At 33.8% G+C, this 12,962-nt stretch overlaps 1 protein-coding gene across 1 annotated transcript; it reads right to left on the reverse strand.

The window, feature by feature from the left end:
- Nucleotides 1–2,525: 2,525 nt before the first annotated feature.
- LOC113717594 (cyclin-J18-like) lies at nucleotides 2,526–8,475 on the reverse strand. The gene is made up of 9 exons (XM_072072960.1): nucleotides 8,267–8,475; nucleotides 8,099–8,175; nucleotides 7,428–7,527; nucleotides 7,261–7,359; nucleotides 7,157–7,174; nucleotides 7,011–7,081; nucleotides 6,835–6,919; nucleotides 6,627–6,687; nucleotides 2,526–2,992 (listed from the first exon to the last, which is right to left on the reverse strand). The coding sequence occupies exons 1-9, from the start codon at nucleotides 8,339–8,341 to the stop codon at nucleotides 2,904–2,906; spliced, it is 675 nt and encodes a 224-aa protein (XP_071929061.1). The 5' UTR covers nucleotides 8,342–8,475; the 3' UTR covers nucleotides 2,526–2,903.
- Nucleotides 8,476–12,962: the final 4,487 nt, after the last annotated feature.

A 12,962-nucleotide genomic window follows, 5' to 3' on the forward strand; every position in this document is an offset into this window, starting at 1 on the left:
ATAAAAATTTGAATGTGTTTGACTCCTATTATTGTCACGGGTTAGGGCATGTTTTCGGAATCATATGTCGCTTACTTAAATTGTCATAGATTATTCATCAACACAATTCTTACATTGACAGCAAGATTCAAATACACAACTTTTTTGTAAAAAAGTGAACAGATATTGCCAATTCACTCAACTTGTAGTGGCGTTGGATATACATTGTATGTAAATTGAAGTTGTGCATTCTCAAAACAAATAGGTACTTTACATATAACTACAAGAACATTTCAAGCGTCGTGCATAAAGGAGCAAGTCTGGTAAGTTTTCCCAAAAATTACTGTCCATAGTACTCGTATATATTCTATTTTATTTAAGATGAAAATTATAAAAAACATTTTTAATTTCATGTTCTCTTAATTGGTTATAAGACAGGGGTCACCTCAGGAGCCACGAAATCTGTCTATGGTCATTTGTTGCAGTTGATTCGAGTCGAGCACGAATAGTATTGCACTCGAACTTGAAATTGTGAGATATATTCGAATACGAACTTGAATTTAAAGAATATCAAATCTTAGTACTTGACAATTCAAGATTAATATTACGAGGAGATTGAGTTTGAGTTCAACCTCGCTTTGTAAAGTAAATCAAAAAAAGGATGTCCTTAGCTATGTAGATGGCATACAACAGTTGATTTCTCTTCTTGTCACGGATACACCAGAATGCAACACTGCTGAATTTGTAATGGTGGAGTATATGTTCTCTAAGATTGAAGAGATTTATTTCAAACCCCTAAAACTTTTCATCGCACCCCTCCAAAAGATTTTTCATAGTTATGCTTTTCACTTTATCTCAATGGCCAGAATCTTGCCTTTAGCTGGCACACGGCCACTCCCACAAAAGAAGGAAAGGGAAAACTCAATTTCGTTTTGACAATTCTCTGGACATTTAATTGTCGGTAGTACTATGGAAATCCAAGTAACAATAATGGCATTAAAAAAGGCGTATGTTTGGTTGCATTGCTTGGCTCTTAATCATGATCTTTCAAGAATGGCCTTTTCACGGCCATCATGGCACTTAATCATCAGCCAACTGGTTATGCAAATAGTAAATGTTTTTATCCTCCTTTTCTTTCTCCTTGCCTTAGATTTTTCCTGTGAAAAGTAGGCATGTATAAATATCAAAAGTTTATTCCTTTTTTTTTTAGTGGGTACGATGTTTATTCCTACTTGTTCTCTAGAATTTGGTTCATTAAACCTCTGGATCCTCTACCACATCTCTTGCTTTAACTAGTTGGAAAGCATCAGGCATCAACCATTTTCTATGCATTACTGTCATTAGCTACAACTGGCACTTAATTCTGAACATTTCTTTTTCTAAAGTCGCCAAATTACATCAGGCTACTAAAGGAGGACATATGTGGACTTTCCTTAATTGATTTAAAATTCATCAATTAAGTTAAATTAAGTTAATGACTGTTTTTGTTGCCTTATCCTCAAAAAAGAGGAAAAAAAGAACTGTGTTACATCCAGATACACTACGTATAACTGCTTTGTCTTGAGGATTTGACCAGCAACCATATAGATATTATCCGTCCCTATTGTTCCTACGTATTTAAACACGTAAACTTGCAGATCCTCCAATCAGGATGAAAGCTCAGCAAATTTACACCAGATAGCTTCCTAGAGAATGTTAAGAAAGAAACTTGAGTAGCATAAATCCTTTCACCAGTTCCACAGTTTATTGATTTAGAAAGTCCTCAAGGCACCAGACAGGTCACGAGTTCACCCGTAAGATGTTTCACTTGTAACCGACAGGTAGGCCTGTCAACGGGTCGGGTCTAGACCCGGATCCGGACCGGATCCATGAAATTATTGCGGGTATGGGTAGAGATTTAATTCCGTTTCCCGGATCCGGATCCGGATCCGTTTTGTCAAACAAAAAAACGGGTCAGATACGGAATATAGTATTCCGACCCGTATTAGACCCGGATCCGGATATAAATGAATTAATAATTTAAAAAATATATATTTATCAATATAATTTGATTAGGGTGATGTATTTTAATAAAGTTAATTTGATTTCTTTTCTTATTTGGTTTTTTCTTTGCATTAGTTAGAAATTAGTTTACAAATATATTTTTTTCTCATTTTTATTAGAAATTATAAATTTTGGTAAATTTGTTCGGGTAGACCCGGATCCGGATCCGGATCCGGACCCGCCGGATCCGGATCCAGAACATAGAATAAAAGACCCGTCGGATAAACGGGTCGGATCCGGATCCGGCATAGTAATTCGGGTCCGGGTCCGGAATAATGAATTCCGGCCCGACCCGGCCCGTTGACAGCCCTACCGACAGGTCATAAACTGTTGTTGATCTCTTTTTAAAAAAGGAAAAAAAAAAGAAGGTGAAGGATGGGTTAAGTGGTTCTTGGGGGAGGAAATGTAAGTGATAAATTTCGGAATCGAAACCATCATTTATACTATTAAAAAAGAAAGAAAGAAAGGTTCTCAAGGCACCGGATTGACTTGGCCACACTGCATGAGATGAATGATTTACCTTGATACCCTTAGCAATAGAGGAAAAACTACAAAAGAGATTTGTACAGAAATGGTCCAGTGCAGGAGCTAAAGCAGCAACTTCATCATCTTATCAATGAGATAAGCTTAGGCTATGCCATGGTCCTCCTTGTGGACCTCAAAGATCATTAAGTCAGGTACTTTCAAGACAAACTATAAATGCTGGGCCTTAATTTCTCTAGCTTTTCAACATAAAAGAATAAATGTGTGGCATGAAATCAATCCTTTTTGTAAAGGACACCGATAATACCTATTAACTGCAGCATCCAAGGAGGGGAAAAGTTTTCCCCTCTTTTGCAGTACGAAGCAGCCATGTTACAGTGGTTGGCAGTTGGTACAACTCACATTGCTTGAGGTTCAAGTATTTGCCTCAGAATGTTTCTAACAGAATTTAAGATGTCCTCTTCTTCGCACAAAGTCACAAACTTCACTGCAACCAAATTTGGATAAGGAAGAGTTGGATTAATTATGCCAAGTAAAGACCAAAATAATCTCATTCAGGATTACAGTCGAATACATTCTTCACAGTGGGGCAAAGTCCAGAAAGCCAACAAAAACCATGCGTCATTGTATTCTCTTGGACAAGTTTTCTAAAGTATTCTTGAGCTGTTGAGTTTAGCCTCTCATACTATATGATACCAAACTTATATCATATGCTCATATGCTATACCTTGATTTGAATTATGTACCACAACAGAAAACCCAAGATTTGGGTTCTCATACATATTATTCACTCAATCTTTGGTTATTACAAGAATTTAAGTAGTATTTGCTACTAAGTACTAACTCAAAATGATAATTACTAGGTTTATATAAACAGAAAAGTAATTTACAGTTGTCATTCTTACTTACACATAGAAACTTAATTCTCTGTACTTATGCATGGACAAAATTTCAAACGTCATTCCTAAACATATTGTTGATAGGGATAGAACAGCAAAAGAGAGCTTAAAGGATGCAACACACTTTCATCTGCTGCAAAGCCAAGAACTCTACCAATAAAATTTGATCATCAACGCTAACTGAACTGAAAAATCACTAAAATTTTGGAGAAATAAACACCCAATATATTCCAATTTGCCAGAATTCAAGATTGAATTCCAGATATAATGACCCTATTGACTAATGGCTCACAAATTTCTAAACTGCCAAAGGAGGGTTTTAATTCATTTGGCAGAAGAAAACAAGACATTTGGAGAATGATGGAAAATGATAAAAGGGAGAGCAAGTTGGATGTAGTGAACACATTGATAATTCAATTCAAAGATGACCTATTAACAAAATAAAGCCTGCCCCAGAAAAAAATAGAAAAAGACCCGAGTGCTTTAGTAGTTGATAAAGAATAAAAGCACAGAAACATCAATTTCTAAGGGAAAAGGAGACTAATTAATGTAGGAAAGGTTGGGTCGAGATGGGCACCTTTACCTACTCTATCATCTCATGATCATCACAGACCATAAATCATTTATGCACCATAAGTCCGCAGTCGTTCGGCACATCCTTTTTGAAAGTGACTAATATAACGACATAAATTGTGAAGTATGACAAACAACTCCAATGGAGAAAAAACAATAAACGAATGAGGATGGAATTGAAGATAACAGATACGAAAGACATCCTCTCAACAGACAGACCTACATTCACACGTGTGGCAAGAGATGTTTGACTCCATTGTTATTTCTTCAACAACACAACAGCATGGCTCAGAACACTGACGATTGAACTCTATAGCATAGGCTATTACAGAAAAATTCATGATTTTTTTCTACCTGTGTCATATCAAGCATTGATGTTGCATTCAACTAAACATACGAAGCACTACAGATCTGCTAAATGAAAATCAGATGTGCAATTAGTTTGTCTATATTTGACTTGATCGGTACAGATATTTGCTTGGTCTATATCTTGTGCAGAACTAAATTAATGTTGGCTGATATGATCAACTACATCGAAAGCACTCATAGAAAGAAGGTACTTCCCAGTCCTAACTAAGGCCAGGGCATTCTGAACGTATATCAGGCCTACTACCTTCTCCTTACTCTGGTACATAGAATCAGAAAAGCCAGCTATGTTTCTGATGGGCACTTTGGTGAAGATTACATATTGCAAATTGCAAGTCTAGAATTTGAAACCCTTACATATGATGACACGGGAATGGGAGCAAGTTTAAGCCAAAATTTATGAAGAAATTGCTGCTTAATTGATTACAAAAACTTTCTTTCAAACTCAAAAAATAGATCAAACTTGCCCAGCACTGAAGAATATCTTTATTGTCTTACTATGCTAGTAGCCTACCTTCTAGGTCCTAAACAATCATCATGTTTGGGTTGCAATTTTTTCGGAATTTTTGTACAAAATGTACTGTAGCTATTTGATAAATGTGAGATAAAAAGGTAATTAAAAAATTTATTCACAAAATACATAGAGATTTTTTGGTGGAAAATCCCTTTCCAAGCAAGGCTACTGGTGTCCTGTAAGAATGCCATAATGTACCTTGGTCTCACTCCTTTTTCTGATTGACACTATTATTGTTTTCCTTTCCGTTCTTTCCCCTGACTTGGACGCAACCGCGTTGACAACCAACCATTGATCTAATATTACCTTCTTTATCTGTTACCTGACATCATAGCACCATTATTTGGTAACTATTGCCACATGGGATCATCAATAGCAGATCTAAACCTGATCACCCCTTAAAAGATAAATTATAACTTGCAATAAATTTTAGAATCTGTACCATTCTTTCTTAATCATTTTTGCCCTGCACATAAGCATACATGATAAAGATACTAATGTTTGCTGAACTTCTGCAGGTGCCTGTATTTGCTAATTCTTTCCTAACCATCACAGCAACAACAATCTAACGAAGCTGCAGCTCTCAATTGCATACTTCCTATTGGAGGACAAATATTTTGCATTTACCAAAAAGAGTTGTCCCACAATGCCTCTTATGGAACTACTCCCCTCTCCAACTTATTAACATTTAGCATGGAATTTTATAACACCATTAAACATCATAATTCTTCTTCAGTTTAAAGAAATTTTGCAAAGAAGTTCACATAATCACCTAAATCTCTCTCAAGAGATGCTATACAAAAAATCTTTACTCTCATCCCTCTAGTGTCTCCTCCTTTCCAATAGCTAATCATAACATAGTGGGCAGTTGAGAAGGAGAGACTTGACCAAGCAAGTAGTTGTACAATGTCATGCCAACGTAGCCATTGAATACAATTGAAAACATTTATTACAGAACAAACTACTAGTATGAACAAAGAGCTCCCATGGTGACTCTGGCATGAACAGATGCTACTTGACCCGCTTGTTTAAGTTGATCACAGAATGATTCAAACTTGTCCAGCTTTTGAATTAAGCAGTGATTTCGCAAACTTTTTCTCTTGCAATAGGTACTTATCATTCTTACTGCAAACTGTCGTGTTTTCCAGCCACAGAACCAAGGCTTAGGACTTGAATTTGATGCCTATAAGTACACTTAAATGAGATTCATTTCTACTCTTACTAATTAACATGTTAACATAAGATTTATTTTTTCTATTTTTGGTCACCCCCCCCCCCCCCCCAAAAAAAAACTGCATAAGGTTTCCATATCAGGTGGTTGTTAACTTACTATTGAACTTGGACAGGCATAATGTATGCAGAAATTTTAGCTTAATTAAGATGTTAAAAGCTACATATAAATCAACTTAAGATCCAGTTTTAAGGAACACACAAGCTCATCAAAACGACTTCTATATAAACCCCTATGGGCTAATAGTCATGGCAAAGACACAGTAGACACTGTCTTCTTTTTTTTGTTAATTGTTTTTGTTATTAACATATAAACTTGGCATTAGTTTGCAAATCTATCATCCTGAGCAAAGTGCAGAGTAGACTCTAATAGAAATCATTCAAAAAATGGTTCTGATCATTCTCAGTTTATAATGAACATGGAGATAAATTTAAAGGAAATGTACATATCGGAATATAAATATGTAGTACAACTGAAAAAAAGAGAAACAAAAAGTGGAAAAACAAGAAACATCAGAACAGAATATAAAATATCTTACCCCAAGGAAGTATAGGAAACTCCCACCTTTGTTTGGGAACCATGATCACATAAGCAACAACCTGCCAAGACGTAAAGCTTTTACCGAATAGTAATAGTAACATTAACCTGAGCTTTTGAGTTGTCAATACTTAGGCCATAATAGTGTTAAGAAAGGATGCACATGCCAATACAGATGCAGCAAGAGAACAGGGAGAATTGTAAAGAACCATTGTCTCCTCCTTCTCGTAAAGTATATCCATAATATCTAAGCAATCTCCAAGCTTTACATATTCTCCAATTTGAGCAACTCCTCTACACAAATTATCAAAAGGAGGTAAAGATAGAAGCATGCATGGTTGTGGCCATTAAAGCTTTAAAACTCATTGCAAACAGAGAAACTCACTTCAATTGAATGAGAAGTTCTTCCAGATGTGTAAAAGCAATGTTCAATGTGCCAATCTTGAACTCCAATACCTTTCAAAACAAGCATTATAATATTCTGAGGCTAATTGGTCTCACCATCATAACTTACAATATCAAGATGTTAACCTGCATCAACACCATCTCCTGCAGAGTTCTTCATCAACTATCATGTCAATGGTAGCCGTAAGTTAAAGGAAACCCTGAAATTTAATTGTGAATAACTGGCTTACTGCTTCCAGGAGATCTCTTGCAGTGAAATGCTGATCTTTAATAAACTTGTCTCCAAAACTCTTCAAACATTTGACAGACAGTGGAGGGGAATCATGCATCTGCCAATTATTTATCTTAGAAACAAGCAAAGAAGTGTTATCCAAAATAGACAAGAAGCCACACTTACTTTGCTTGAGATCCATAATGAAGTAAGTGCGAACAGCTGTAGGTTACTTTCTGTCATGGGATGTAAAAGCCAGTTTTCTTTGATCCTGTCGTCTTGGAATCTTGATTTGATAAATAAAAAATATTTACCAAACTCCAGTCAAACAAAAATCCCGAAAACACTTCTGTCATGATTATAAGCATGAAAGTGTAACATGCACAAGTCCTAAAGAGATTATTATCATCCAAATGCAGACTGAACAAACAACCAAATTTGCCAGCTCAGGTCAATCTACATGCTGTAGACTACGCTTTTCAGGGCAGAGATTAAATTTTCAAATTTAAGCTTTCCTTTTGTCATCCCGGAAATTCTTGATTGAACAAATCAAGCACTTTGTTAGTGACTCATGAGTTTTCTTAAGTCGTGTCACTGGAAAGTATTCAAGGTTACATTAAACACATGCATAAAACGCAAATTCGGATAATAGTTAATATTATGCGATTCAAATTTAACCGAAATTCAACAATAATATAAAACTTACGTTCATCACTGTAGTAATAAATGCTCATAAAATAAATTACATGTCATACATTTCGATTCCTTGGATTCCAACCGAAAATTCACAAAATATTACACATAAAACAAGATATTATAAACAATAACCATATTTGACTAAAGATATCAACTTTTACCTGGAGAGAGATGGGTAAAAGCGCTCGGCGAACAGAGTAAGGGCAGAGTATTTCACCATTGGAGAAACATCCAGTTCCTTAATTTGAAAAAAAAGATCAGGCAAAAAGGTTCAGAAAAATCTAATAAAAACTGATTAATCGTAAAAGCTAGGGTTTTGGATGACTTACCTGAGCGCAATGGATGAGAAATTCCAATACTCGGGGCCTGGTACATGAGCAAAGCTCTCTGCTGCTGTTCTTCATCTCTCTCTCTCTCTCACCGTCACTGTGTGAAATGTGTGTGTATCTGTGGAGGGAATTTCAAATGGAAGCGCAATCAAATTGGGGGAGAAGCGAACAGATTTATGGTGCAGGGATTGGGCCGAATCATTTTTTCCGCGAGCTCTAAGAATGGTCTTGGGCTCTTATTAGAAGACAAGCCCCAATGTAGTGCTGAAAACAAGCCTCAACGAATAATCAACTTGGCTTCTGTTTGATAATTTTTTAAAAGAAAATTGATCGAGTTTGGTTTGAAATTTTTGATGTATATTTACAAAAAATTTGGCTTGACTTGTCTTAGTATTGAATTCAAGCACTTACAATTAAAACTTAGCTTGATTTGACATGAAATTTCATGTTGTATTATGTATAGATTTTAAGCCTAATTTGTTGTTTTTTCCCTTAATTTTTGCTCTCTGATATCCAAGAAATCTATTATGATGAATAGGGATGGTTAAAGTTTTAAGTTTACTGAGACTCTTAGTTGCTCTATTCCATGCTTTGTAGTTTGTATCTGTTGAATACATGCTTTAGCAATAGCACATGTTAGATCAGGGTACGCAAGCAAGAGACGTATATTAGAGTTTTGTTCGCTGTCAGATTCAGGATTCAAATTTTATATCTAGCAGTTGGGAAGTATGTAAGAAGGGGTGGAAGGCTTAAAACAAAAAACAAAAAGCCAGCAAGAAATGTGATAGAGGTAGATCCTGAAGCTGCAAGATAGCTAATTAGAAGACTGGAATGTAGTCAAGAATTTTGATTCATTACATACACTAGGATGTATCTATTGATGCATTGTACATGAGTACGTGAATTGAGGGCAAGCTGTTGAGACATAGGAAAACATGAAATGAAGACAAATAATTCAGGTCATCAAAAGGCATCAAATCTCAGAGTATAAACATAGAAAGTTGGGCTAGTACCACAACTCAAAATACAAAAAGGTGGAATGAAGAAGCTCTCCTTACAGGTTCAATCTCATGAAAAGAATATGGTAATGCTATCCATCTTGTTGATGGAGCGTGCACTAGGATGTTGTTCTACAAGAGAAGCTTGGACACCCATCCTTCATAATAATCAAGTTTAACTTGCTTAGGATATAATTTTATGCTCTTAACAATATTTTTCCTTTTGCTTTACAACGTTAGGCACTGATCAACATCTTCTTCTTTTTTTTTTTTTTTTTGCTTTATAATGCAATAATTTGGCACTTATTTGCATTGAGAAAAGTCTAGGATGACAGTCCACTTAGCCCTGAATGGTATGTTTATGTTATCTCTTTAGGTGCTCAAAGAAAAGTCATTTGAAAAGGGTTGTCTAAATGTTTGTTGGTTCAAAGTTCTGCCAAGTTATTTTGGAAGTATCCTGAGGGCTGTCTTAGAACATCAACTTTTTTTCCAGCTTAAATGAATTAAAAAATAAAAAGAAGTTAGGAAAAGAAGTTAAAACAGCTTCTGATTGAAAAAAGAAATGAACAATTGGCTTTTAATCAACAAAGCATTAGCTACTTGATTTTAATAAAGCAACTATCCACTGAATGACGCTACATTACAAAAGTTGTCTAATATTTTGAAAAAGCTTACAAAAATGTATACGAAAAAGTTTGATGGAAGATGAGTGAGCAAACTTATTCTTACCTGATTTATTTCTCAAAAGAAATGTGTAGTATTTATTTGTCTTTTTTATATACGTGATCGTAGAATATTTCATGATGTAGTACGCAAATAAAGAAAAGAAAGAAAAAGCAACCTCACCCTTTACAATTCACAAAAGAAAGAAAAGAAAGCCAGTAAGCAGAATTACACCTTAGATGTTCATGAAAAATTTTCAAGAAAGCTTCAAATACCAAAGAGTGCTAAACTTAATTGTCTGAATAAGTTAGAGTAATTTTTTTTATGCACCATCAGTGTATACACAAGCAGGTATAGATGTATGCTAAGTAATTCAACATTAAATTTGAAATTTATTTTTTGTATATCTGACATATATTTACATATGTTAATGTAAAAATCCACTACACCGATAGTAGATAAAAACTTAATCCAATAAGTTATCGACCAGTGTTTACACTGGCTAAAGAAAAAAAAATTGAGAACTTTGTCGGTAACGTAAGTCTCCTTCCATCATGTTCATCTGCAAATTATTTTTATCTTTTTTATTTAAAAGATAGTACATTTGTTATAAAATTTAAAGCACAAATATCATTACGATAAAAAGCTCAAAATATTGTGTCTTCCTTATCAATTAGTTATCTGACTGTACCGTTCTTAGAAATTTTCCGGGCATTTGAACCAAAATCATGAAAAAATTTCGCGTATGAAAAGACTAAAGGGAAACGACTAGTTTCATCCTTACATTTTACAAAAATATTCTTTTCATTTCTTACTGTTAAAACGAAGCGAATTCGTTCTTGACCTTTAAAAATTGAAACTATTACATACCTGAAGTCAACTTTTAACCTAAATCTAATCATCTAATAACCCGATTACAAATTTCAGAGGTATAATTGATAGATCACTTGATTAACTAAACTTGATATTCACGTGAAATTTAATGAATCCAAAAAAGAAAAAAGAAAAAATTATAATATTAAAAAGAAGAATTAATTTTTCTTATATTATCATTGTATACACTGATAGGTTTAGATACCTATCACATCATTTTAGTTTAAATTTAAACACCAAATTTTGTATGTATGGTATACATCTAGATCGCAAGTGTATACATTAACAGTGCATGAAAACATTTACCCAAAAAAAATCCTACTATTCCAAGATAAAAAAATGGCCTTTTCTATTATAATTTTTTATTTTTTTTTTCCTTTTTTGATTCAATAAATGTCATGTGAATATTATGGAGTTGACCAACTGATCTATCAATTTTATCCTCAAAATTTGTTACTGGATTACTAGATGGTTTGATTCAAATTGAAAGGTGGGTTCAGGGATGTAATAGTTTTAATTTTTAAATATCAAAAATGAATTTGCTTCATTTTAAAAGTAAACGATGAAAATAATATTTTTGCGAAATGTGAGGAATGGAATAGGTCATTTTTCCAAGACTAAAGAAAAGTTGCACATTTTGTTCGAAAAGTAAATCGGGTGACTATCAATAGAAGAGGTCTCGGGCTTGAAACCTCCCACTTACCCTAACAAAAAAGAAAAAACTATCAGTTTATTTAGATTATACCATCAAAACTATATTTGCGGACCTTTCTGTAAAATCTTCAATTGCATAACTATTGTAATCTATATAACTTTTCATTAAAAAAAGGTAGGTAATACTTTGTTGCTTAAAAAGCTGATTCTACATTTCTGTTTCAATTAGAAGGTATATTTATTTAAAATGCTCTTATTTCTATTTTAACTTTTTTTTCTTTCTTTTGTTTGATTTATTTAAGCGGGAAAAAAGTTGGTCTTCGAAGACTGCCCTCACGATACTTCCAAAATAACTTTGGCAAAACTTAAAAGCAACAAATTAATTAAGCAATTCTTTCAGATGACTTTTCTTGCAAATGGACTAAACGCACAATTATCTAAGCTTTTGTCAATTCTAATCACTAATCAGTGCTTACTCATTAGTCATTAGGTTATAAAGCAAAAAAAAGTTGCAGTTTGCTTAGTGCTTTGGATTAAGTTCCTAATCAGTGCTTATGTCTCTTAAAATGCATATGACAGTACAATTAGGATAATACTCTTAACGTGCTTATGACAATAAAATTATAAAAACTCCCCTTATGGTATGGTAAAATTGCAGTTTGCCTCCTAACATTTGTTTCTTCTCACTTTACCCTTTATTTCAGTCGAGTTAACAATTAAAATAGTTGAGTTGATGAAAATGCCCTTCTACATGGTTTATAAGGAAAGACTCCAAGATTCTTTGGCTATTCAAATTACAAGATGTAATTTTTACTATAGAATAATTATTTTTCTAGACTTATGGATAAAATAAATTTGAATACTAACATTCTTTTTCTGCCTAGAATCGGCATGCACATAATCGCTTTAAAATAGGTAGATGCTGAATTTCATGAAAAACGAAGAGAAATATGTACTGTACAGGAATAAAGAAAGAAAAATATGTGTTTTGCTGTAAAGTTTACCTGTTTTCCACAATTGTTAACTGCAATACAACACATATTTTTCTTCATTTTTCTCAAAGTTCAAGGTAAATTGCAACTTTGACCGAACTTTAAGGGGATAAATTGTAACTTTGACGGAACGTTAAGGAGAGTGAGATTAACCCATAATATTATCATAAGCATGTTAAGAGACATATTCAAGCTTATAGAGTGGTTTGGATTAAGTTCCTATCAGTAGCTCTTCAAATTATTTGCTGCATTTTGTTGTTTCTTTAAAATGAAAATGAAGCTTAGTATTTTGGACTATGTACTTGATTTGATATATAATGTCCATCACGATTCACCACCAAATACTCACAACATTAGTTAGTTGTATAAATGTATTGAAAATTGCAAAATAGCTGTCAGTCATGTTACAATGTCAACATGAAATGTTTAATCTTTGTTGGAAAATGTAAGAATCCCAGATTTTAAGGTTGAATTCTTCATTTCTTTATACGACCTTGAGTTGCAAAGTGTTAATAA

This window comes from Coffea arabica, chromosome 11e, assembly GCF_036785885.1.
Source record: "Coffea arabica cultivar ET-39 chromosome 11e, Coffea Arabica ET-39 HiFi, whole genome shotgun sequence".
NCBI classification, from domain to species: Eukaryota; Viridiplantae; Streptophyta; class Magnoliopsida; order Gentianales; family Rubiaceae; genus Coffea; species Coffea arabica.